General features: G+C 40.1%; 1 protein-coding gene and 2 long non-coding RNA genes across 3 annotated transcripts in view; 2 read left to right on the forward strand and 1 right to left on the reverse strand.

Moving 5' to 3' along the window:
• Positions 1 to 27,878, forward strand: part of LOC310708398 — a 149,266-nt gene that overhangs the window by 82,564 nt on the left and 38,824 nt on the right. The window lies entirely within an intron of this gene.
• Positions 44 to 27,012, reverse strand: FARSB (phenylalanyl-tRNA synthetase subunit beta). The gene is made up of 17 exons (XM_083506462.1): positions 26,861 to 27,012; positions 25,553 to 25,608; positions 24,736 to 24,890; positions 23,796 to 23,868; positions 23,013 to 23,128; positions 21,510 to 21,660; positions 20,587 to 20,695; positions 20,022 to 20,092; positions 19,461 to 19,522; positions 18,461 to 18,512; positions 17,850 to 17,911; positions 14,548 to 14,755; positions 14,076 to 14,156; positions 12,855 to 12,947; positions 11,990 to 12,107; positions 10,220 to 10,372; positions 44 to 814 (listed from the first exon to the last, which is right to left on the reverse strand). The coding sequence occupies exons 1-17, from the start codon at positions 26,916 to 26,918 to the stop codon at positions 663 to 665; spliced, it is 1,770 nt and encodes a 589-aa protein (XP_083362588.1). The 5' UTR covers positions 26,919 to 27,012; the 3' UTR covers positions 44 to 662.
• Positions 821 to 7,731, forward strand: LOC310708402. Its single transcript, XR_014527001.1, has 2 exons — positions 821 to 4,070; positions 7,232 to 7,731. It is a non-coding gene; the product is annotated as an uncharacterized lncRNA (long non-coding RNA).

Here is a 27,878-nt window from a genome sequence, read left to right on the forward strand (position 1 = left end):
GTGCTCACCACACCAGTCTTTCTCATGGGAACTTAGGTGTATATAAATACAGAACCTTCAAGTTTTATTTTGATCCCTTCTTTACAATAAAACAGGTTAACATACAACAGTATCTATTATAGAAATCTTGCTTTAAAACTGCTGTACTTTACAAGAAATGCACATTTCTCAACCCTGAAGAGTTCATATCAACCCTATACAAAGAAAGCTTAATTCCTCAGTTCTGTTCACATTTGTTCAACATTTGCTATAATCAATTACGTTATTTCATGCAATAAAAGAATGTGATTCCTGTTATGCAGCTATAATCTGTTACAGTTTGAGATTCAGCCTCTGGAACATTCTCGAGAACAGATCATGTTCTTTGCCCATATATATTCATGGTAATATATTGAACTTTTTTATTTTTTACATCTGACTGATGGCTCAATCTGTTAAGAAAAGCCCTAAAAAAACCCCTGAAGGAAGTATTATTGCACTGAAGGAACATTTAGCAAAGAGCAAAATAAGACTTGTCTATTTCATTGCCTAATTTATTAAAATTAGGGACAGTGCCCGATGGTAGAAACAGACCATCTTGGAAACAGAACTATGTGGACTTTTGCAGGGGGGGGGAGGAAACAGAACTATGTGGACTGAAGAAGCATGCTGTTGTCAGGATTTCACACGAAAGGCTCAATTGTGATTTCTAGGGCAGAGCAGGGCATGGTGAGCTCAAATTGGGTGACGACGTCAGGGTGGAGTACTCCTAGCTTCCCAATAATCTGCCCTTTTGCAAAGATCTCAGCACAGCGTCCAGGGAAAAAAGCAGGGTCTGAAAGAAAAGGGGGGTGAGAGAAATGAATGTTTCTCATAATAATAATAGTAATAAATAATTATTATTTTATTATTTGTACCCCACCCATCTGACTGGGTTGCCCCAGCCATTCTGGGCACTGAACCTCAAGTAAACATCAAGAGCAGAAGGGTGTGTTACACGAGAATAATTTTTGCTAAAACAATGAAAGATTGCTTCTCTTATCATAGCCCAATTTTATTAATGCTAGAGAAGAAATATTTTTTGGGGGGTGGGGGATGAACCCTTAAGTAGACCTGCTTCACATTTCCAGGGCGAAGTGTAAGGGGTTGGACTACTAGACGATGCCTTGGGAATCCTTCAACTCTACAGTTCTTTGATTCTACATTCGGTGTACAGGTTACAAGCTTTTGCACAGAGTGAGTAAGAATGATGAATCCACCAAAGCTGCTTCATGTATCGTGAAACAAAATATGTCAATGCTTGGACAAATCATAATTCAGCTAAATAAGACTTATGAATGAGCCCCTGTACACAGCTGCTTGACCTTCTCTTCATGCAAGAGGAGAAACAAGCCATGGAGCCAGACTTAATACTAAATGGCTGTTACATTCAAAGCATGGAAACTGTGGTTAATGGCTTCCAAGCAAACAAGGATATGAAGACAACTTCATATCATGACTTATTATCCTGGCTTGTTTGGAAGCCATTAACCGTAGTTTCCCAAATGCACATGTTAACAGGCTGCTATAGTTAACTGTGATTCCTGGCTTGATTCACCGATTCCCACAAAATAAGGAAGTCATTCACATATACGTGGGCAACGTTCTGTGGGCCAATGATGATTAGTGAAATGGAACTACTAGTCTTAAATAGACAAAATGGCACCAATAAAGGCTTACCCTCTTGCAGTTGAAGTGATTTTGTCTCTTGCTGCACCCCTATGTGTAATCAAAATCTCCTGTAACTCATTCAAATCCTCTGAAACTAATAAAACTAAATGACCAATCCATGCATTCTTTTTCTCACGGTAAAGTCACACAGTAACTTTACCATGTAATTCTAATGCAGTGAAATGTTCATGAAACACATGGGAAGATTGCTATAAGATGAGGTCATTTTTAAAAATCTTTCGTCACCCCCAAAAATTGTGGTGGATGTTTCATAGGAATCTATTGTCAAACAAAAACTGTATTAATAGTCATCCATCAAAGACTTTCCTGTATTAAAGAGAGCAGAAACTTGGGGGTGGGCACTGGGTCCAAAGCTACGACCTTCACAATCCCTGAAGATGAGAGATCGCCAGAGGTGTATCTAGGGGTTGGGTAAGTTGGCCCCTGCTAAGGGCACAGGTCAGGGATGGGGTGCACCCCTCTCGGCGCCTCACCAGAAAAATCTGGACACTGCCGTGGGCTGTCACTACAGCCCTGTAGAGCTCCCTTCCCAGTCGGCCAACAGCGCTGGTGGTTACTTTGTGCAATGAGACTCCCCCATGAGGATGTTGCCACCTGGCCCTCCCTCCTAGCACGACCACTGCTTCCTGCCCTCCATTCCCCCTGCTTGTCCCGAGAGCAGACTTTCAGCTGATGTAGTAACTGAGAAACGTTAGGTGAGGCTCTGAATTTACCACAGCCGAGTCACTTTCCCCTCGTTTCTTTATGGCCTTGACCAATTTCCATCATAAGAATATTCAGATGTTTGAATTTTACTTTGGTGTCCACAAAATCAAGTTCTTATTGCCACAGACAGAGAATATTTAAAGTGTCCCAGGGCACCCCAAAGGTTGAGGCATGAAGGTATACCATCTCTACAATCTGTAATTAAAAATGGGCAAGGCACCAAGTAGTTTGTAATTCAGATATACACACACACATTGTGGGAACAGAAACTCTAAAACTAGCCTTGTCGTAGGAACACTACATGCAAGCAAGAGACAAAAATCACAGTTCATAGTAAGATTGTCACTTCTAAAGTGCTTTGAAGTTCAAAGAATCTGTTATTAAAGCTTTTACACTATGCCCCTAAGAACCAATAATTGCCTGTGTGTTCAGACTGCAGGACCACTTTGATTATTCAGGGCATAATTCTTTGGCCGCTAATCCAATCAAGTACCTAGTCTTTAGCACATTTTCTGGCTAATTGACCTTCAAAGGGCTTGTTGAATTCTCTGTGTGCTTGCCGGTCAAACACCTTGCATGGCTTTTCTTCTCTTCCCAATTCCTTCCCTTCTTCCCATGTTTGGGAGAAGAAGATTAAAGGGATAATATTGGGTCAGAGTTGGGAAAAGCTTTAGCGATCATAACAATTATATTCTTATAAGGGGATGGGGGAGAGTATCAGAAGTCAACACTTAAGTAACTGAGAAGCAGGAGACAGGTTATTCAGCATGACTACTGAAGTCCTGGTCACATTTTCCCTCAGATAAATGGTTATTTCCTGAACATAACTGGAACAAACCAGATGACTGAAATATGGTGTACACAAAGAAACAGTGATAGTCATGCCAGCAAATAACTTATTCTCTGGTGGTTCTCCAGAAAGCCTATAGAAATCCTCCATGGCTGCTCCTGTTCCAGAAGTTTAGCAAACTCTAACCACGCAAGTTACATCCATAAAGCTTAGATTTTGAAGAGTTTACACCCAAATATTTTGTAATATGTATCGAAATGTGACAGTCAAAACTCTGAAATGTCAGTTCACATTAGAAAAAATATGTTACTAAATACATGAATTGTCTTCAGTCTTTCAGGGATTAAAATGTAATATCTTTATTTGTTGCTCATTTCATAGCAAAGTGTTTAAGCTTTCCTAAATTTTACTATGTAAATTATTGTTTGATTTTTATCCTGCCCTTCCTCCCAAAGGAGCCCATACATAAACAGAAGTTATGTATTCTCTGCTGCACAAAAGCAATACTTTTACTGGTCATTCTATACGGCATATAAATCTTGTCCATGATTAAATATGGTTTTGCAAGAGAAAACACTATACTCTGCACACTCAAATATTCCCAAACTGGCATTAGTTACACACTGTCATAAAAAAGAAGAAATAAAAAAAATTACCACTTGCAGAACAGGAAATCTGATCTGAGTAAATGGCTTATGCTGGAAGTGAAACAGTTAATAGCCCCCAAAGTTCTTAATAAATGCAAGCCTAATCCCTCAATTCAAGAGCAGCCTCTCATCTCTTTTCATCTCTTTAAGGAACATCAAAAAGAAAAATATTTTACTATACATCTGAATCAGTGGGACAGGTGTAGTAGTCTCAACAGGTAAGAAGATACAAAGTGAAAAGGAATAATTACCTAGTCTGTCCATTCTGGAGTTAGGGGACCTGAACTGTCTTCAAGAAGCAAGAGGTTTGTGCTGCAGTTCTTTGAATAAGTATTCTGTGAACTGCCCTGAGACCTCCAGGTATAGGGCAGTATATAAATTCAATAAATAATAATAATAAATAACTGTTCTGTAACATCTATAAGGAAGTTTGTTGTTGAAAACATGACAAAGTTTCCATTAACTATTTCCCAACATCTGAAATTCACTACCTTCCTTCTGCACTTTCCCAGTGTTAACTCCCTGTAAAAGAATTTAGCTTATGAACAATAATCGCAGTCGATCAAAAGCAACCACGGTTTACAGAGACAGTAAAAATAAATTGCCCACAGACTTGGTTTTCCCAGGCAAAATACTAGAGTTGCATTCTTCAAATGCAGAATCCTACACACTTCTTTACTTACTTGCAATGAACTTATTGAAGGAAAACATATTACTGTAGTTCTGGGCAGATGACTCAAAACTTTGTACAAAGCCAACATGTGGAAAGAGTGAGAGGGGGACTGAGGCAACAGAACGCACCCACAATTTCCACCCATAAATCATACCTTATACACAGAGCTGCTGGGTGTCAAATGGGTGCTTATATTATAGGCAGCTTACTTCTCTGTGGAGTGTAAACAGACAGTATTTCGGAGGTTGGTTTGTTCTTCCTAAGTATGTCTGAAGTTCTCTACCCTTGTGATCCCTAAGACAAGATGTACTCCATGGATGCAGAAACACTTGCTAGTTACCTTGAATGCACAAGACTTTTCATATGATTTGAAAGTACCAAACAAGATAAAGTTCTCCACTACAGGCATGTTGTGGTGCTTCTATTTGGTAGTGCTGAAGACAATAAGAAACATTAGCATATAAAGATAACTGCTTCACCATCACTGTCTGAAGAGCGCTAAATTTTGGTGCCTATCTACAAACAATTTGAACAGAAGTGTCAAAATTGCTCAAATAGTATACTGTCAGCCTCAGCAAGAAATGAACCCATGCATAGAGCCTAAGTGATACTGGAATAATTATTCATTCTAAGGAAGTTCAACTGGTCCATTGGATCCAAATGCTAGGGTAGAATTCGTATCTTGAATATCTTCAAGGTGATGCTGACAGTTTAATGGGAAGGTCTCAAAGCACAACTGGGGCTTGTGTGGGAAGATGTCTCAGTATATTGATGGATTTTGCTGATGGCTTCAGCACCGTGTGACTTGCCTAGATTGGCATGGAGATTATATTTTAGGGTCAGAATTTTGACACACCAACATATTTAGCAGGAACTATGCTAGTATTTTTTCAGTGGCTTCAGGGACAGACAAAGCCTCACAAACACTGTGCCAGCTTTCCACTGATTTCTTGTGAGCCCACTTCACAGGTAGGACTGTCTGAGAACGACAAAAATATGACAAATCAAATCAAGATATGAACATGAGCCATGTTGGGCTGGGACCTGGGAGACCAGGGTTCAAATCCCCACTAAACCACGAAGCTCACTGGGTGGATTTGGGTCAGTCACCATCTCTTATAATAATAATAATTTATTACTTATACCCTGCTCGTCTGGCCGGGCCTCCCCAGCCACTCTGGGCAGCTCCCAACAGAATATTAAAAACATGATAAAACATCAAACATTAAGAACTTCCCTAAACAGGGTTGCCTTCAGATGTCTTCTAAAAGTCAGGTAGTTGTTTATTCCTTGACATCTGATAGGAGGGTGTTCCCACAGGGCAGGCGCCAGTACCAAGAAGGCCCTCTGCCTGGTTCCCTGCAACCTCACCTCCTGTAGTGAGAGAACCACCAGAAGGCCCTTGGAGCTGAACCTCAGTGTCCGGGCTGAACGATGGGGGTGTTGCCAGCAAGACAGAGGCAATCAGGTAGGCCTCCATCGTCGTCTCTGGACGATCTCCGTTCTCCCATTGGAACAGTATCAGTCAATTAGCGACACGAGCCTCAGACACATTCCAAGACTCGTGCACACACTTTTTGCAGAGTTTCCACAACGGAAGATTCACCCAGAAGAGCATATTTACAGCTTTATTCAACATTGGTCAGAACAAAGGAAAAACATGACTGCTCGCATTCGGGTCGAGGAAAACAGCCAGAAAATAAAATACATTCTGCAGACCACCTGAATGAAGCTTCTGAAGGACCACTGGCAGTTCACGCTCCACAGTTTGGAAACCCCTGTCCTGGGAGGTCACTAACTTGCACATTATGTAGGGAGAATTACAGCACATTATGCTCCTTTCACCGATCCCAATAAAGGGAACAGAGTGAAAGATTTTGATCTCAACACAATAAAGTGTTTGATCTCATGGCAGAGTGTCTAGAGCTTTCCCCTGTGGCTGTGAAACATTTCAAATGACCTCTAGTGAGAGAACTAAGTAAACTGCAGAACATCAATACAAATTCAGGAAGAAACACAACCTAGAAGCAGTCTTTTCATGGACTTGGAATCCTACCTCCTTCTAAGAGTCTCTACATTTACCCTTTCCACAGATGAATGTAAAAAAATTAATAATAATAAATGAACTATGTCCTGCCTCTATTCCATGATGGAACTCAATACAGTATATAGAAACTTTCTAGATAGCCTCCCATCCAGTCTCAGAACTGTTTAGTTTAAGCAAGGTTGCCTCATCTTGTGCCTTCTGACAATGTCCTGGGACCAGTTAGAACCAATTCATAACAGGATAGGAGAGATTATATGTAGCAGTAGGTGGGAGGTTCTCTCCCTTTGTATCACCCTAAACACTTGCCATTACATAAACATTTAAGCTGGTTCACCAGCTTGCAGTTGCTCCTATAACTCAAGTTACTGTAGGATTTATAAGGTTCAGTAGTTCATTTTTCAGGCTTTAAGAAATATAAGAGATTTGTGCTGCAGTTCTTTAAATATATATATATATATATATGGCAGAAAACTAGCTTATTAGGTTTGCATAATGCCTGACTAAAACAGCCTGCAACACATTTGTAACGCAAAAACCATTACAAACTATAGATTATAGTGTGACAAATCAAATACAAATGTTTCATATTTTGGTTTCTTTGTTAGGAGTTTATTACTAACAGCATGCTTTTATTTATTTATTTTCTTTTAAAAAAAAAGTTGCAGCTTAACTTCTGACACATCTTACCAATCTCCAAGACTCCAAGGAAAAATGGCAGGATGCAGAAATTATTCCCCAGCAAACTGCTTTGTGGCCAATCAAAGAACTAGTTGTGGACCTGGCAATAATTTAACTACCACCACTGCCTGGAGCCCCAGCATGACCTGTGAGAGATTATACGGGAAATGGCCATAGGCTCAGAAATGGAAAAAAACAACCACTGAGGTGTAACCCCTGCTCTGGGAACATGAGAGGAAGGGGTGGGGAATCCCTTTCAAATTACCAACTGTCCCCCAGTATAATAATCAATGGAGTAAACTGAGAATGTATCCTATTATGAAAGGTCTCAAACAGCATTGAGACTGGTTGCTTCTGAGACTATTATTTAACATTTTCATCAAGTGCTAAGTGAAGCATGATCAATGGGTATGGCCAGGTGGACATCTCAAAATGACATTGAGATTCTTGGAACATTACAACAAAGGTCATATTGTAGTTGTGAGAGTTGTTTTCCATTTTATGGTAATACAAATGTGCAGCACATATTTCAAAAATTGCAAATAACTCTTACTGCCAGACAAACCTTAAATGAAAAGCTGTCATTGCGATTTACTGTCATTAGGATTTTCCACACTGCGCCACACCTTCAATTAAACAAATGGAGCCCAGAAATAGAAAGAAGTGGAACACTGCTGAGATGCATCACCAGCGCTATTGCACAACTTTCCCAATGAGCACTGAAGAAGGTCCAAGACTTTAGAATAAGGCATTTACATCTCAGCTGTCAGGCTTCCAAGCGTATCTACATTATTAGGGCCACACATGGAACCTGATGTTCATGCAAAGCAGATCCTACAAAGATAGCAGAGTCTGCAGGCCTGATATTTTTCTCCTGCCCACCTGCCAGCCTCAAAATGCTCTCCAGAACACTAAGAGGCCTTCCTGAACTGCAGTGTCTGCAGTACATGACTGCTTGTGACAGAATCAACTGAAACCTGATGAAGGAACCTTACATAACCAAGAAGCTCTGCTTGTGCAATGAAAAGAGTAGCTATCATCTCCTCTGCCAGTAACTGCCTCTAAAGCCTTATGCTGTGATTCTTTCTAGCTATTAGAGATCCTTTTAACTGGAGAGGATGGGGGGCACCTTCTGTTTTGAGCAAAGATCTCTACTTTTTGAAAATCATGGAAGGATTTTAAAAATGTATTTCTTCCATTTAACCCTACCTAACCCTGCTCTTCCTCTGAAGAGTTCAATGATGCTTAGATATGGTTCCCAGACAGCTTTCTATCCAAGCAGCTTACAGGACCAGACATGCTTTGATTCTGTGTTAGAGCTGTATCATGTACCTTTGGACAGTTCTCAGGATCTAAAGTGGCAGTCCTCATGCATATACCTGGCAGAAGAAAGGACATGCCCGAAAAGGGACTTGAACCCTGAATACTAAGATTTCAAGGTTGATATTCTAAAAGTTTAACAATTCAGGCCTTTAGACAGAAAAAACAAGTACGGGAAGGGGAAGCTTCTCGTCCATGTGTGCCCATAAACGTATATTTAATCTATTTATGGATCAACCAAGGAACACTGAATGTAAAGACAGCACGTGACAGTCTCTAAGCTACGCAAAATGTAGTTTACAGTAATAGTCTGCTAATTTCAACGGAAAGCTTGTTTCATATCGTTTAACAAATTAATTTAGAAAATTGCAATTAAGTTTTTGAAAGGGGTGCTAAATTTTGGAGATGTATTTATGACTCTTAATAAGTGTCAGATGGTAAATATTTGGGATTGTCCCAGAATCCTTTCATAAAGGAGTATGGTTTCATCTTTAATAAAACTTGATCACTCAAGGCTAAAATTCTCTCCCAATATACTGCAGGGCTCCAGTTACACTAAACATCAGTGTGAAGGCCTGGGGAACATCACAATTTCACCCATATTTTCAAGCATCTGTAATTGTTGCACAGGTGTTGCTGCAAGGGCAAAAAGGTTGTGACCCTGAGATTAACTTAATGGATATTTAGGTATTACGGGAACAGAAGGTGATCTAATAACCGTGGTGTGCACATATGGAACAAGAACGAACATATACAGTAAACAGACACCTTTTCTAAATTATGAAATGAGCCAGATCATTACACAGATCTTAGCAAGGCTTTTATATTAAAAATGTACAAAGTTTTAACTGAAGTCACATACTTGCAACGCACACACTGAATGAAGTACAAGAATTAAACAAAAGAGCATCCTTATTGCAATTTATAAGGCAATTTTAATGACAACTACACAGCTAAGCTTCATTTCCCTCCCTCTTTTATAAAAGCTACTAGAAATTTGTAGCTCAACCTAACTTTGAGAGACACAGGCACTTCGTCATCGCCCATCACCCCCCCAGTTTAAATATAAACACACCTCAGAGAGCTATTTACAGCTCATTTTTAAAAGTGCATTAGGGACTCTCATTCTTATGGATAAAAAAGGATGGCCTCATGCTACTGTCCATTGGACATTCAGTTCCTCATGTTTCATTCAAATGGTATGAAGTAAAAAAAACCCCCGCTGTACTTCACAAACACCTGAGGTTCCACGAGGAAAATTGTGGTGCAACTGTATCAACCTTTGTGATAAAATACCTACCATCTGTATTGTTAGAAAGATCACTTCGCTGCACTGAAGAACTACAGAGCGACCAGAAGGAACATTGCCTCCTTACCCCAATTTTGGGAATTTACCTCTCTTCAATGGCCATGTGGCCCCATCTCTCTCTGTTCAGGAGAGTTCCCCCAAACTTCTGAAGAGTTTTTTGGGAGGTGAAGGGGCTAGAGGGGGTGAGAAATTCATTGCTGCTTCCTTCTGCTTGCACTACAAGACAAGTCATTGTCTCCAAATAATTGCTTTACTAGATAGGCAGTATATAAGGCTCTGATCCACCTGTTCAGCAACTACATGCAGGTAGGGTCCCTGGCATTTTCTGTGCTCCCCTTACCTTCAGTTGCTTTAATATAATATCCCTTCTCTTTACTTGGTGGGATATCCAGCAGCTGCATGACTCTATCCAGCAATCCATGAATTATCTCGAAACCAGGGTTTTTGTTATAGTAGACAGCACAAAGATGCCTATGGTTTCTTGTACCGACATCTGGAGAAGAAAGAGGAAACCAAAATTATTGGCTTTGCACAGACTGCATTTTATTGCTCTTGCCTGCTTTAATCCAATTTTTATCAGTGTTTATTTACAGTTACACACTGACCATCTGTAGATCAAAAGAAAAATACAGAATGTAATAACTTATTAAATAAAAGTAAATAAATAAGAACAAGCAAAAATAAAATGTCTTTTCCGAGGCTTAGTTCTTTTGCAGTATAAAACTCTGTTTGAATTGTACCACTTCAGACTAGTTGTGAGCGTTGTCAAGACTGAATCTTTGACTTTTTTTAAAAAAAGAACATTCCAGCTCATAGAAATCTAGCATGTCAAGAAAATGCATTTTAGCCTAGCCTTCTCCTTGGCATGCTGATTTTTGCTATAGTGTATAAACGCCACAATTATACACAGTTTAGTGTGATCTGAACAAGGCCTCAAAGGGCCTCAGGCTCATCCTCATCAATGGAAGAATGAAGCATATAAAATGCAATGAAAAACACAACTAGCATATACTGTAACAACAACAAATTTAAACCTCCACCTGCAGTCTGAAATGACACAGTCCAGGCAGAGCTTTATTACCACAGAGAGTACTCGGCCAAAGTCTGAGTCATATCCAGGCAGTACTAACAGCTCTAGATGTCTCTCCCTCTCTCTCTCACACACACACTCATGACATCCAGATTTGAAATATTGTACTTGATTATGAAGTTCATTCATTACAGACCAAATAGAGTGTTTGCTGCCAAATCTAAGGTAAGCTTTCTCAGTTCATTCTAACTAACTCGAAAACTATGGCGTCATTCCACAAAACAATTCTGCTGTGTTTTAAAAAAATGGACCAGCCAAATATATTAACATAAATTTCATATGTATTGTAGTGACTTCAAAGCACTGTCTGAAAAACCTGTTTAATACAATTTGCGAGCCAAGAAAACGCAATGAGAAATAAAATTGGTAAACGCTGCCCTCTAGCAACAAACTTTCATAAGACACTTGCATTTGGGTGAAGTACATCTTTTTTTACCATGTTGTTTTACAAGGTCTCCAAATGATTCGTTAAGACCCATGAATGATCTAATTGCAAAGCTCTACATAGGGCTCCTGAAACATGGCGGATAGAATAAGTAAAAGGACACGTGATTTAAAATATTAATTCAAAAGAGAGACATTTCAATAAAAACAGAGAGCTATTGTATAATCATCAACTTTACCCACTGAGTAAGTATATGCTGAAAGCATTTCAAAATTGAGGTATCATCCAGTCTAGTACAAAAGCAGAGCAGCCACCTGCAAGGGGATTCCCTGACATTCAACAGAGCCCTGTTTCTCCTTCTGCACCTATGTGGATGCCTGAGAGCACTCAGTTAGTGCAACAGGCCATGGCAAGTCTATTTGTGCCTTCCAATGCATACCTCTATGCTGTAGCAAGCAGAGCGGAAAGGCTGAACAGGGATATAGTACCTCTCATTCCTCCTGATGCACTGGCTGAGCACACCCATGTATGAACCCATGGCAGAGGGAAAACAGGAGATCTATCAGTGCGCTCAGGTGGGACTCAATCATGCCCTTGATTTCTGAAGACATTAGCATTTACTGAGATTATCTTACCTGTGGTGGAATCTTTCACTACAATGTCAGAGATTTCAAAGAGTTTCAGAGGTAAAGGCATTTTCCTGTTAGCGGCAATAGTTTTCAGAAGACCAGGCAAGAGAGTAGTGCGCGCCACCTGTAGGGCACATAGGGAACTTTATATATTAAACTTGTCTCTATAGGTAAGAACAGGGGTCAGCAAACTTTTTCAGTAAGGGGCCGGTCCACTGTCCCTCAGGCCTTGTGGGGGGCTGGACTATATTCTGAAGAAGAAGAAAAATAAATGAATTCCTATGCCCCACAAATAACCCAGAGATGCATTTTAAATAAAAGGACACATTCTACTCATGTAAAAACATGCTGATTCCCAGACCGTCCGTGGGCTGGATTTAGAAGGCAATTGAGCCGGATCTGGCCCCCGGGCTTTAGTTTGCCTACCCATGGGTAAGAACATCTCCAACTGAGAGCAAGACGTGGCAACATACACAAGAGTCAAGTATCAGCATTAATAGGAAATATATTTATTTCTCCCTTATTTCTCCCCTACACTTCAGCAATTCCCAGCCTCTTACAGTCCGCCAACACAGACCAACATTTGCAGGACTGTCTATGTAGTAATTATCTAAAACAAACTGCCTGTGGAAAAAAGCAATACTATTAAACTGGAGAATACAAGACTGAAATTAAATATTGCAAAAGATACTCAGGACTGACCACAAACAATGCTACCTATAAAACATGGCCTATGAAAGGCTTCTGATTGACATATTTCATACTTATATGCCACAGTAAATAAAAGTTTTTCATTGGCCATAACTCATTTAGAGTTACAAGCAACAAGCAGTTTTGTATTCTAGCCTAAAACTCAATTTATAATCCTCACCTGAAATTCTGCTGTTTTGGGATTTGCTATATGCACAGCTTTCGTTGTAGAGATGTCAACTCCCAGTTTATTAGCAATGTCTTCTTGGGAACACTGATATGAAAAGAAACAAATTAATTTAAACCCAACCAAGTTAAATAGAACTCAATTTCAAAAATTACTAATAGCAAAAAATAAATATCTAGGAATGGTCAGGATATGAAGGCTGGCAACACTAAATCTAACCGGGCTGGTCTGTGTTTAACTTTTTAAATTTGAACATGTAGTGTTGCATTTCAACACTAGTTATGTTATCTATTAATTTAGTACATTTGTTAGCCATTTTCCGGCATAAGCTCCTGAGACGGTGCAATCTTAAAAACACAAGAAATCTGAATATAATCCAGCCAAACCATAAAACAACAATGGAAACTAGCTATTCAAGATACTGGAAAAATAGAAGCATTTGCCTGGAACCAGAAATTCATCAAACTTCTTGTCCAGTGAGCTTCACTGATAAAGCATGCCAAACGCAGCACACCAAGTCCTCCCTTGGGTCACCAACTGCCTCCCCTCAAATAATGGCAGAACTCAAAGGAGAACCTCTGATGAAGAATATAGTTTTGGACAGATTTTTTAGGACAAAGGCTGGTCCTTCAGAAAGCCAGGTCTTAAGTTGCTTACAGCTTCAATAGTTAACATATTTAACAGTGAACTGTGCCTAAAAATGGACATTGCAGCTCTTTTAAGAGCAGGTGAGATGTTCTCTGTAAGACTGGGGTGTGGAACGCATGACCCTCCAGACGTTATTGGACCGGGCCTGAGGAGTTCCTTTTGGCTCAGGTATTAGCAGATCTATCAGTCAAGCTCCACTCTCTTTGATGTAGGACAGGACCAGCATAACTTACTGCCCCTCCAGAAAAGATGTTTCCAACAGGGCCTCAGTTCTGCAGAATCACTCTTAACATCATTGTGCAATGGCCAGCTTGCTCTCTTACTGGCCACAACCTTCCAAAAAGGAAGGTTCTTTATTTTTCATTTTCTCTCTTCATCCTGCTGATAAGCTCAGGCAGGGTCTTAGAACTCAAAAAACCAGAGCAACTATTCCTTTTTCACAGCTGTGAAATTTGTTTACACTGAAACATTAGCAAATCAGAGCCTGACAAAATGATCATACACCACTGCTGATGCCTGAATTCTCATTGAGATTATAGCAGTCTTAAATAGTTCTTTAACACGCACCAGAGAAAAAGTGAGCACTTCAGTAAAGCCTGCCGCTGCCAAATCTTGTCTCAGAAGTTCTGTGAGCTTATTGAGAGGAAGCTAGAGGGAACAGAAAATAATTTTGTCATCTTTCAGCTCAATGAATATCATGGAGATGACTGCGAGAACGGCTTTTCAAAAAAGGTTATCCCAAACAGCTACATCTGGCCTTGACTGAGGAAATGCAGTTCCCAGTTAGAGATTTAATATGGCCTCCAGGTTTAAACGTTGCCCTCCCCCTCCCCAAGCCCATCCACTGCAGGTCTTTGGAGTTTCTCAGATCAGTTGGGCATCTGTTTTGTATCCCTGCTACAGTAAACTCCCATTGCTAGAAGACATGACAGAATATTGTTTTAATTCTTAGGCGCAGTTTTCTTCTAAGAACCCTTCTGGCATACTTCTAGCCTTTAAACTGACAATACAGACTGTTTACTTAAGGGTGCAATCTTACTTGATTAGCTATGGTGTATGTTTTCGGAATAGTCATCTGAATGTTATTATAGCCATACGCTATTGCTGCGTCTTCTATGATATCACATGCATGGATAATGTCAGCTCTGGTAGGAGGGATTTCAACCTCTATATTGTTCCCATTCGCTATGACGTGTGACTTCAAACACATCCTGGTGAGCAGCTTTGCAAGGTTTGATGGAGTCTCACTAAAACATAAGCAAGAGTAATTTTTAAAGGAAAATATCACATGGTTTCATTCTGAAGCCACTGCCTTTCATTTTCACAGCGATCAAGCTAAAAAAAATGCCAAGACTCACAAATCAATCCAGGAGATAAAATAGTAGTATTTTTGCTGCACAACAGCAAACCTTATGATACTTGGTATTGAACAAGTCCTTAAGACCTTTAAAAAACAAAACAAAAAAACTGGCTTATAATTTTCAAACACCCGCATTGGCATTTCAAGCAAATATCGTTACCCCCTCAACTTGCACCAACATTTATCCTCTCACATTTATGAGAGGAAATACACAAATAGGAGTTTGAAAAGTTGCACCCAAGAGAAAGTGTGAAGTAATTAAAATGTCCCAGATCTCAAACAGACTGGTTTCATCTAATAAAGTGAAGCCTAAGTAAAAGATGAATAGTGCCTGTCCCTGACTGGAGCTCCTGCTAGAATTATATTATCTGGTGTGTATTTTCTTTTTACTTCTCGAGGGCAAGAGATCAGGGGTTGTATGGTGCAGTGCAGCAGTGTATAATTATGGTGTTGTACGGTACTATCACTGTTGAAAGGTACTATGCAACTACAATGTCCCTGACAGATGGTCAACCAGCCTATAATAGAAATAGGCTGCTTTGCAATGGACAGCACATATTTGGATACAATTAATCAGCATTCCCTATCCTGGTGTCTTCTAATCGATTTTGGACAACAGCTCCCATCAGCCCCAGTCAGCATGGCCAACTATCAGAGATGATGCAAGCTGTAGTTTAATAACATCTGAAGGTTGGGGAATAAAGGGCAATAAAGGCACACAGCATCTGATGATTAAAGGCTCAAATGGCAACATGGTTGTCCCCTCCATACCTAAACCAATGCTGTGATACAAAACAACATACCATCTCCAATCTCCCAAGTACCTTAGAACTGGACACCTAAATTTCGTAGCACTATCATCAAAATGGAAGAGAGCAGTCCCAGGAGCAGAAAGGTTTTAGAAGTTCAGCAGAGACATACACCTTAGCATGGGTCCCATTTTGGCCCATAAGGCCATTTTCCCCCAAACTAAACCCACCCACCCCACACCTGATGCCAGCTGCCAATCCAAACCACGAGTCTTAAAGTGTTTTCCTGATTGTGCATTAACAAGAGAGGTTTGCTCTCACTGTCAGTCAGGGGCACACAGCAGTGCAACTGATCCCAGAAGAAAGCAGGTCCTGGTGGCAACTTCAAGCTCCCTGGAATCCCATGGGGAGCTTCATAGCCAGTCAGTCTTTGAAGGGATCTGCCAAGAGCCCTGCTCAGTACTATCAACCAGCTGATCAACAGGACCTCAAAGCGCCGTGCCGGACTCTTTGCGACATCAGGTGGTTGACTAATTTGACCTGCAAATGATATGGGAAGGAAGGACATGGCCCAATAGCCAGATCCAATTCCCAGCTCCTGTTGTACAGATTAAGATTTCAGGTGTGGCATGGGTGGATGAGACCATGTGCCACTGAATCCGAGCACTGACATATGGGAGATGATTGGCCTTTAATTTATTTAATTTGTATATTGCCCTTCATCCCATAGATCTCAGGGTAGTTCACAACATAAAAATACAATATAAAAACACAAAACACATAATAGAAACAAGAGCAAACCCCCCACACAAACGAATACCCCTGCTCCCTCACCTCCTTCCACAAACACATTTAAAAGGGTATAGGATGTTAATCAGCCAAAGGCCTGGTTGAAGAGGAACATTTTTGCCTGGCACCTGAAGGTATACACCTGAAGGTGTATAATGAAGGTGCCAAGGTGGGGAGAGCATTCCACAAACAGAGCCACTACTGAGTGACAGATTTCCTGGTAGCAATGCTAAAGAAGTATTTCAGTGGAACAGTAATACAAGTAGAGAATGTTGGATGTGTTGGGATTCCATTCCACCCTTTGCTGCAGACATGGGGTTTTACATGTCACATGTCTGTTTACATTCCAGGACAAATTGCTGGTGTGAGCGGAACTTCCGCTCTGTATTGCTTTTGTTTTTAATCTCTCTCTGAGAAGACGGCAAGGAGAGATGCCATGTTTTCTTTGTCCTGAGTTATGTATAATAAATGCGTAGTTTAGTATGTGCCTACAGCTTCAAGCCTCTTCTGTTGCACAGTTCACACTGCTGAGTAATGTGTGCTCAAGACTGCAAGCTTGAGTCACTGATGTACATCGGAGCAGAGGTCGATGAATCTCCACATCGGCAAGGCTGAGGGGAGATGCTCCAGCTGGGGCCGAGCCAGCTGGCCTTTCGACCCCCTGATTCCAACAGGATGGGTCCATACTTGACTTCATTGCATTTCTGTCCCCAAATGAGTCCCACTAACACAACACATGGCAAGTGCTTTGGAATATCGTGATATAGTACATGGCATCTTAGCTTGCTTTTACGGGATGCTATATTATGTTATAGGTTTAATATGGTTGTGTTTCAGTGATGCATCAAGACCGTGTTTCTCATCTTAAGTTTATGCATGTTGTTGAACCGCTCCTTTGTTTTAACAAAGGGAGATATGTAAATAAAGCAGCAGCAGCAACAAATAAAAAGGTACAGCTTTGGAGCAACAGTACACATCCATTCAGAACTATCCAAGGAGAACGATTACTGAATGGTGGGTGCAACATTTATTCAGAGCACTAGTTGGCACTGTGGTATTTTGTAACATCATCATGATAGTTCTCTGGCCTGTAGCATCACGCACTGAGTTCATGAATATGTACAACAGACTTGAAGTTTAAATAAAATGGCATCTACGGCATTCTTGGCTCTACCAAACAAATTTTCATTCTGTTACTATTTTATTTTAGTTGAATTTTTTTGTTGTGTTTTGATTTTTAATTGTATATCCAAAAAGTGGGTTATATATCATAATAAAATATGGATCTCTAGGGTTCAAGCACCTCTCTGTATTCTAACCAGATCCTAAAAATGTATAAACCTAACAAGCATTAAAAATGTGACACAAATGCTGTCAATGGAACTATGTGCACCCTTCAAAGCCAAGAAAAAGCCAAGAGAAGAGCCAAGAGATTTAGCATACCTAATTCCGATTTTCTTATTCAGTATTTCAGGCTTTATCTTTTCCCGACGATAAGCCAGTTCCTGCAAAGAAGAGATTAAGTTTTAAGTATAGAAACCAATTTTGTCTCTAAGTGTATCACTCTCCTACATGTGTACTTAAAAACCTACAGGGCATTTATGTGCCACTCAGCACCCAGAAGAACAACCCAGAGCATGCTGGTGGAAGACCAGAAAGCCTACCTGGACAGAGTGAAGCAAGCTGCTTGAGGTGGCAGGATGAAGGTAGGGGTGGGAGTGGCAGAATACACAGGTCGTTTTAAAGTACTGGCCCTTCTAGGGAAATATTTAGGCTCCACTTCAGGTTGCAAAGCGTCCTGGCACTGCACTTGAAGATGGTAAGGGGGACAGTTTTGGGGAAATAGTTGGAACATTACCCTGTAAAAGAACTCTATGATGTGCAAGGGAACAAACAAGGGTACCCAAAGTGCTCTGCAGCAGACATGCAAGCTGGGAAAGAGAAAATACACCCTGTCTTATGACTCCTTTCAAAAAGTGGGTCCATCAATGTGTATTTATTAGTTTGCATTTATGAAAACAAAGCTCCGGTTGCATCACTTCTTCAATACTCACTGGAAAATTGTAGCTTTTTCCATTAGGGTAAGTTACTTCTGCTGCTTCAACACTGGAGGAGGGAAAAGCAAACAATGTTTAACTTGCGGGATACAGAAGACATGAACATTTTTGGTTTTGGTTTTAAGTGCTAAGGTTAACTCATGTGAAGTCAAATCAGTAATGATTAAATGGGCACAGGATTTAGGTCACAATATACAATCTGAAGACTGGATAAGACTTTGGAAAGTGAATTTGAAATTTACATATTGTATATTGTTGAAAGAGAATTACATGAAAATGATGTATAGATGGTACATTACACCAGTAAAACTGGCAAAAATGTATAGAGCAGAACAAAAAAACTGTTGGAGATGTAAGGAAGGGGAAGGTACATTTATCATGTGTGGTGGGATTGCAGAATCATTAAAAACTTTTGGGAAATGATATATAATAAATTTTAAAAAATGTTTAAGATTATATTTGTTAAAAAACCAGAAGCTTTTCTCTTAGGTATTTTAGGATAAGAATTGCTGGAAAAAAAACGGAATCTATTTATGTACGTGACAACAGCAGCAAGAATCTTAATAGCTCAAAACTGGAAGACTGGAGAAGTACCATCGAAAGCACAATGGCAAGAAAAGTTGATGAACTATGCAGAACTGGACAAGTTAACGGACAAATTGCATGAAAAGGATAATAGTGACTTTGAAAAAGAATGGGAACCTTTTACAATATATTTGCAGAAACGAGAAGAAGAAATGATCTCGTTGGCTGGATTTAAATAAACATTTACAACTTTATTTACTGAGAACAAGAAGTATAACAATTTGACAACATATTATAGTATACAAACAGCAAAATGCATCATTTGATGTAACAAACCAGAAAAGGTAGTTGAGGGAAGTCAACAGGGAGGGAGAAAATTGGAAAATGTATGTTTAGTAATGTTATTGGTTATTTGTTATGAGAAAAGAAACTTAATAAAAATTATTTTTTTAAAAAAAAAAGGTTAACTCACGTGAATTGCTTCTGACAGTATTCACTGAACATTGTGACGAGGATGTCAAGAACAATCTTCGCCTTTAAGAAATATTAAATATATACTGTTTAGTTTCATATACATATTTTAAATACAAGACTACAATGTTAGCTCACAATAAGATACTAAAGCAGTATCACCTTTAAAAACTAACTCCTCCCCTCCCCCCAAAAAAGTGAGGCAAGAGTTACCCAACCCAATCCCATTGGTTGAAGTCAACAGATTTTCTTGAAGATGAAGTGAGTGGATGCCTGTGGCTGGCAGACGAGAGCATCAAGTGGGTTATCGCTCTAAAATTAGATGTCCAAAGGAACAATCAATCCAACAACTATGAGATTGTAGGATCTGGTGACTCCATAAAACACCACCCTAAACTCTCATATAGACTTTGCCGAATATATATTTCTAGAGATTAATGTATGCTAGCAGCTTAGGTCAGCTTCAAAGATGAACCATTTCCAATTTACTTTGCAAATCAGAATTATACTTTCAGCAGAATTATGCTGTTCAGCATCTTACTGCTTTATCAAGCTTACTTACCTTGGTAAGATCTGTGGCTGTACATTCAATGAACACATTTCTGGTGTTAAGACTTATTTTTGTATGGTCCCCTGGAAAATACAGATACAGACATTTGAAGTTGTTTGATGCTGCAAAAGTGCTTTTATTTAAAATATGAGCAGGCGTCTAGACCTTGCCAATTTTTTTCCCCATACAGCAAAGACTTCACCTCAACTGAACACTGAAATTAGAGTTACAATTTGGTCCTGACAGGCATACTGATGTAATATGTACATTTCTGAACAACACTTTGTTACATTTACAGTATACATTTCATTTTCTCAGATTTCTACACTTTCAAAACAGCTTATATTCTTCTTTTAATATAGATTTGAGAGAATCAGACTGAGAGAATAGATGAAAAACACCCTCAAAAACAGAAAAGGTTACTATGCAACACAGGCTTCAGCAAAGAGATAATATCGTAACTGTATTGGTATAATCAAAATAATGAACTTCACCAGACCCTAACAGAAGAAGAAAGTCATGAGGTAGCAGATAGGAAGTACTAAATTAACACAAAATAAGAAAAGCACAATCTTACCATTAATTATCGGTGGCATTGAAAGCACAACACCATTGCTATCATAGATAACTGGGTAAAGGGGTTCATTTTCAATAATGTGTAGATAATGCCTCAGATGGCTATCCGTCTAAAACAAATAAAGCAGAAATATTTACATTTCTTTCCTAAGCAGTTACTGCAAGGTATCATCCTGCGATTGTAGCACCATGATATTATTTAAACAAAAGGAAAACATAACACTGCTGCTTCTAACAGATGTGTTTCATTCCTAGGATAAAAAAACGAAAAAAACATATGCTGAAGTTTCTCCAGAGAAAACATGCATGGGGGAAAATGTGAATTGAGCATCATTGTGATGTTTGGTTCAACAATGTAACTTTCTTCCATGTATTTTGCTTTAGTCATATTTTTCTTAAACTCCCTATCAGTTCCAAAACTGGTTTCCTATGTAGTATGGGGAGCTAATTGGGGGGGGGGGGAATGAAACCTCATTGTACACAGAGTACTAGTTGCATCATCTTCCAAATTCGAGCAGTCCAAATGTTCATACCAAGTGGGCCACAAGAGTAGATCAACACACACTGGATTAAATTTCCATATCATAAATTAAAATGCTCGCAATATATGTAAAATTAATATACACAATTAATATTATGTGTGTGTGTCTGTGTGTACACACAAGCACACATAATTAATAGTTAATTATTTAAATATTAAATAGTTATATTTAATTATTAAACAAATTTAATACACAAATAAATGTGCTTTCATGAATGAATGACACAAAAATATTTTTTAAAGGCTTTAAGTTTTTTTTTCTTGAATGCCGCTGAGCACTGCCAAAAAAGGCCTCGCAGACCACCCTGTCTAAACTGTGAACAATGTGTCTCTACACCTGCATTTTTTTTGAAGATACATCTTATTGATTTGTAGTCACCTACCCTGTACAGATCCATGATTTCAGAAGCATTGTATTCCTTGTCCTGATTCAAAGGTTTGAATTTAATTTCAGATGGCGGCTTAGCTGTGTATGTAAATGGGCCAGAGATTGTGTCAAGATCATGGGTACCAATTGCTACCAATGATCTTTTCCTATAAAATGAAAACAAGACAAATTAGCAATGAAGATTCCAACCACTCCAGAAATTCCTCATTAAAATATACAGATATCACAGAGGGGAAGCAGGCAGAGGGCCTTCTCAGTAGTGGCACCTGCCCTGTGGAATGTCCTCCCAGCATATGTCAAGGAAATAAGCAACTATCTACTTTTAAAAGACATCTGAAGGCAGCCCTGTTTGGGGAAGTTTTAAATGTTTAATGCTGTACTGTGTTTGCAATATTCGGTTGGAAGCTGCCCAGAGTGGCTGGGGAAACCCAGCCAGATGGACAGGGTATGTATAAATAAATAAATAAATAAATAACGCATCTTCTTTATAGAAATATTAAATCACTTCTGCTCAGTGGTCCAGTTGTCTTAAACAGCCTTCAATGTTACACAATAATATGCATATCAAAAGAGACCATGAAAAAAAGATTTATCCAAGAAGCTTCTTCAATTAGCCCTGATTTTTTTTAAAAAAATAGCTAATTGCTTTAAAATATAATGAAAACAGGGGTGTGGGTGGCGCTGTGGGTAAAACCTCAGTGCCTAGGGCTTGCCGATCGCATGGTCGGCGGTTCGAATCCGCGCGGCGGGGTGAGCTCCCGTCTTCGGTCCCAGCTCCTGCCCACCTAGCAGTTCGAAAGCACGCTTAAGTGCAAGTAGATAAATAGGTACCGCTTTATAGAGGGAAGGTAAACGGCGTTTCCGTGTGCTGCGCTGGTGCTGGCTCACCAGAGCAGCTTCGTCACTCTGGCCACGTGACCCGGAAGTGTCTGCGGACAGCGCTGGCCCCCGGCCTCTTAAGTGAGATGGGCGCACAACCCTAGAGTCGGACACGACTGGCCCATACGGGCAGGGGTACCTTTACCTTTTACCTTTATAATGAAAACATAAAAGACCACCTTCTTCTTCAATCACAACTTTTCCAAGAAACTGATCCAGTTGCTCGTCCCCCACTCTTGCTGCTGCGAGGCAGCACTGTATTTGAACCCAGGCTCATGGCTTTTTTCTCTCTTTCTGACCAAACCATAAGCAGTAGCAAGCGTTTGGTCTTGGCTTACTGCTCCTGGTTTGCTTGAGGAAAACAAATTGTGAGCTCAGGATTGGGTGTTAATGTCAAACCAAACCATGATGTAGCTCCCAGCAACATGGCAAGGGAGGAGTGAAGCAGCAGTGATTTGCACACTGTACACAAGATTGCTGTGTGTTCGCCTTTACATTATAGTGAAGCTTAACTATGGTTTAACACAATGTGTGAATGCTGCCAATGATTCATAATTCACCATTTAAAAAAACAACAACAATGTAATTTGTTCAACTGTATGCAGTATTGCCAACTAACCTGCATATATTTTGATGTAATTTTTCTTGAAGATCAATAAGGCTATCATAGCGGTTCTTGTCAAGAGTTATATTACGAAGCACTGCAGCCACAGCATAAGGACGGACTTGAGTAGTCTGCAATGTGTAAGGGTACATTACGAAGATTAGGGAATTTGACAAAGCGGGGTGGATTCTATTGTGCCACTAGGAAGCAATCCCAAAACACAGAATATTTTGCAATTAATTTTCACTTTGGGGGTGGACTGCACAAAGAAAAAAATACCATATTCTATCATGAAACTCTACCTAGGAGCAAGAAAAGGTTGACCAAGATCCAAAGAACTATGGAATGAGTTCTGGGATCCCTCAAGGTTGCTTTACATTTGCTTTTTATCAAACTACAAACCCCATCCCTGCAACCCACCACCTATACAATATGGTAAACTGTGTCTGAAACTGAAGAGTTTTTCAAAAGCAAGCTGCTGTAACAGCACAGAATTCTGAAATCCAAAGATAAGAAGTGAACATTTCACTGAGACAGTACAAACTCCTTACTTGGGGTTTAAACTGTGCCAATATTCACAGTAAATGACATCCAGAATAATTTGTCATCTCACATGCATATATTCCTGAAGACACACACGGTGACCAAAAGCCTTAGTACAGCTAACACCAAATTTTACTTTAAATCCAATAAAGCATAGACTTCAGAATTCCTAAAGAGAGGCCCCATCATTATCAGTTATGACAAATATTCATTGAAGTGTTATGTTGAGATGTACTGTAGTTGTGTTTTATTTACCTCTTCAGTGATGGTCAGCTTTTGAATTTCACCATTAGGTGGTGTGATCTTCTTGTATCTTGGAGCCCTAATTCTAAAATATTAAGCATTGAGATTAACATTCAAGAACAATTTTTACACATATACAAAAAAAGGAACAGCACTGAACCATGGATCCATGTTGTTCTCCAAACAACATATGCAACTCCTAAATATCAAACTCCCTTCTGCCACCTTCTAGTCAGCCATGCATACATGTGCACATAGGGCAAGAAGAAGTCTGTACCTTAAATATTTTAAATAGAACCAAACTTGAAGTGTTATTCAATATTTTAAAGCATCTAAATACAACTGGAAACAGTTGGTACCCTTTTTTGCTAGAAAGTATTAAGGTGCAGAGGTTGGATGTCCATCCATCATGGATGCTTTAGTTGAGATTCCTACATTTGAACTAGATTGAACTAGATGACCCCTGGGGTCTTTTCCAGCTCTACAGTTCTATCATTTTATCATTAGAGATAAGTCTTACTGGATTCAATAAGTGGCTGAGGAAATATGTGTAAGATGTAATGGGTGCTACTATCAACACATTATTTTGCAGGAAAATGTTGCTCAAATATAAACAGACATCCAATGAATGCAAATACAAGTTACATAAAACAAATAGAACAGAGTAAAATCACCACGTTTCTAATAATACTCAACTTTTCCTTGAAAACATTAGAAAATAGTGTGAGTTGGACTTAAGAGTATGTGTGTAAGTCAATACTCTTGCTTCCTAACGCATTGCAGTGCATTTGGAGTGCTCTGTAGATCTGCTTTACTTGCTTTTGAAACTTCAGCATCTACGGCCTAGTTACACAAATGCTTTTCAGGAACAGAACAAATGGAAGTGTTTTACCTAAGCACTTATTAGTAAACGAATAAAACAGGTTTGCAACATCTCCAAATACTACGGTACCTTTCTTTAAAGACCTGAAGTCCTCTGACGAGACCTTCCAAGCAAAGAAGGTCATATCGGTTAGCAGGAACATCAATTTTATAGAGAATGATTTCTGATGCACCCTCAGCCTTTTCACCACCTTTCTCTTTGCTTATTATTTCCTTCTCGGAAGTCTGAAATGAAACAAGCGTACTTCATAGGAAACTGTTTTGAAATCAGTAATACATATATGAAAAATAAAATGAGTTTGGTTAATGTGACTTTCATACAAACATGCAGATCACTAATAAAACACAGTTGTACTGAAGTTTTAAAAAGAAATGGTTGTCTATACCAGCCGGAGACATACAAATGTTTGATAGCACAACCCTAACTACTTTTACTCAGAATACCAAATATGATACAACTATATTTTTAGCAAAATTTGTATAGTGAAGCAGCCACATAACAGTGACAAGCCAAAGACCTTTTTTTTAAAAAAAGAAGCTATAAATTCTACTGACAACTAATTGCAGTCATTACTCATTAACACACTATTACATTTGACAGCAAAATAATAATACTGTACAGACTGGTTTTTCAGACCTCACCATTTGGAGAAACTTTTAGTCATTAACTTACTATAATAAAGTTCAACTACAGCCTGAACTTAGGAAAGATTATATGGAATAAAAAGTACTAAAAGTATAGTTTCACTATACTAGTAGGCTGTTCATTGAAGAGGGTCCTAAATATTCAGGAATAAAGTTTTGTAGGATGGCAGCTGGATTACACAACAAATGCCACAAATTAAATGTCTTTGCAAGCAGATATGTTAATAAAAATAATTACTTACAATTTCATCAAGTTCCAATCCAAACTCAAAGCATAGTTCATCAAATTCTTCATCCGCTGGAAAGGAATTTGTTTCATTAATTCTGGCATGTGCTAATATTTACAGTAAGTCAAAATGGTTCAGTCCTTGAAAAGGGCAACTGATTTTACCTGCTCGGTTGCAGAAGGGGCCAGAAAGTAACTCCAGTTCTGCAAAGTATCTAACTTCCCACTCCTACCTTAAAACATTGAAGGTATCTATACGTAATCCATACATATCATTTTGCAACTTGTTTTGTATCTCTCTTTGTGCTTCCTAGCACAGTAATTTAACATATGGTTACTAATTGCCAGTTGACAAGTATTCTTATCAGCTACATATAACCTCCCATTTGTGTTCCTCATCTAGCCCTTTTCGCACTCTTTCCCTCTTCATTGTACCAATTACATTTACTACCTGTGTAGTTTCTATTATAGAATGGGAAAGCCCACAGCTACGACAAACAAACAAATCTGAATCTAAAACAACAACAAAAGGCACATGAAGCTACAACCTTCTTCCAAGTATGTACAGCCATAATTTTCAACCACTGGTACCTCAAATTAAGTAGAAATGGGAAAAGGACCCCTGGTGTTGAGCCTGCTTGCATTGCAAGGGGCTGGACTGGATGACCCTCAGGGACCATCCCAACTCTATATGTAGTTCTATGATTCTACAGGAACAAGGGCTGGGCAAGACGCCTTCTGCTTTTCCCAACTCCTACAGATGCATGAACAGATCATAGCTGTCAACTTTTCCCTTTTCTTGAGAGGAATCCTATTCGGAATAAGGGAATTTCCCTTAAAAAAGGGGAAACGTTGACAGCTATGGAACAGATCCAGTCCAGGAATTCAATGCTTCCCTCCTTTGGCTGTGGAATGAATGAACAAAACCTCTTTCATTCCTTCTACGAAAGACAGAGGCACGCCTCAGGTTTCAGTCTGACCTGAAGCTAAAGGTATCTTAATAAATAATAATAATAATAAATATAGTATTTACACCCCAGCCACTCTGGGCAGCTTACTGGGGCACACACACAACCCCCCTCCCACCAGGACCCAGCCTTCCCCTTCTCCAGACGCCACACCGACCGACAGACCTGCAGGAGCCTGTCATTCCTTGCTGTCCCTTTCGCTGCCAGGGACCCCAGCAGCCTCTCAAGGCCTGATCCTGGACACATTTCCCCCAGCTCGTCTCCCTGGATTCCCTCGGCATGAGGGATGCCCAAACCCCGGTGGCGCGAGAACCACCACCACCACCACCCCTCGGCCCCCGCCGCTCCCCACTTACTGTAGCTCTTGCCCAGCGCTTGGAAAAGCAAATCCCGCTTCACGCTGACAGTCGGCATGGTCAGCAAAAGAGACGACGGGGCAAGAGCACCTCACTGCGCGTGCGCCAAGCGCGCCCCTGCAAGGAAAGCCCTTTCGCCGGGTCGGGCCTCGGGCCCTTTCCTTCTTTAATGAGTGCTGGCTAAATCAATGCCTGATCCGCGCCGCGGCGCTCCGATTCCTCCCAGCTCGCCCGGCTCACCCAAGGGCATACATAGGCTGTCATGAAGATAGTCGAGGGGCTAGATCATTATCGCGGCGCCTCCGTCAGCAGATGGGAATTCGCCTGCTGTTTGGGTGACCTTTGATCAGGCAAGATGAAGACAACTAAATAACGTTTGCATCAGCAACACGCTCTGCCCATAGACTTACGTAGGGCTGGAAGAGAATTGGCAGCCCCCCCCCCCGGTTTCCGGACTCATTCAGTTCCGCCGCCTGCAAGCGAGGCAACGTGTCTGGCTCTGAGTGCAAATGCATAGAGCGAACCGGATCTGCATTTGGCTGCGTGCTGGCTGCGGGGCAGAGAGCTGCGAGGGGGCGAGGGAGTTGTTAATTTAACTTTGCTGTGTTTTGCTTGTGGCTGAACTTTAATCATTAACTGCCTTTGTACCCCAGTGTGTTTTCAACTTGGTTGTGGGATGGGTACAGATGATTGACAGCGTGCGGTCCTTGACATGTCTGTAGGAAGGAAGCCCCATCGAATTCAGCGGGGCTTACTCCCAGGCAAGCGGCCAAAGGTGTGCAGCCTGAGCACATGGATACAGTTAGCAAACTGAGTTCACGTGAAACGTCTCTATATCCTGTTATATTTGTTCTGGTTTCAGGCAGGTAGCCATGTTGGTCTGACACAGTCGAAATAAATTTAAAAATGGTCCAGTAGGACTTTAAAGATAAAGGTAAAGGGACCCCTGACCATTAGGTCCAGTTGCGGACGACTCTGGCGTTGCAGTGCTCATCTCGCTTTATTGGTCTGGGGAGCC

Source organism: Podarcis liolepis, assembly GCF_965112155.1.
Source record: "Podarcis liolepis genome assembly, chromosome: 5".
NCBI lineage: Eukaryota > Metazoa > Chordata > Lepidosauria > Squamata > Lacertidae > Podarcis > Podarcis liolepis.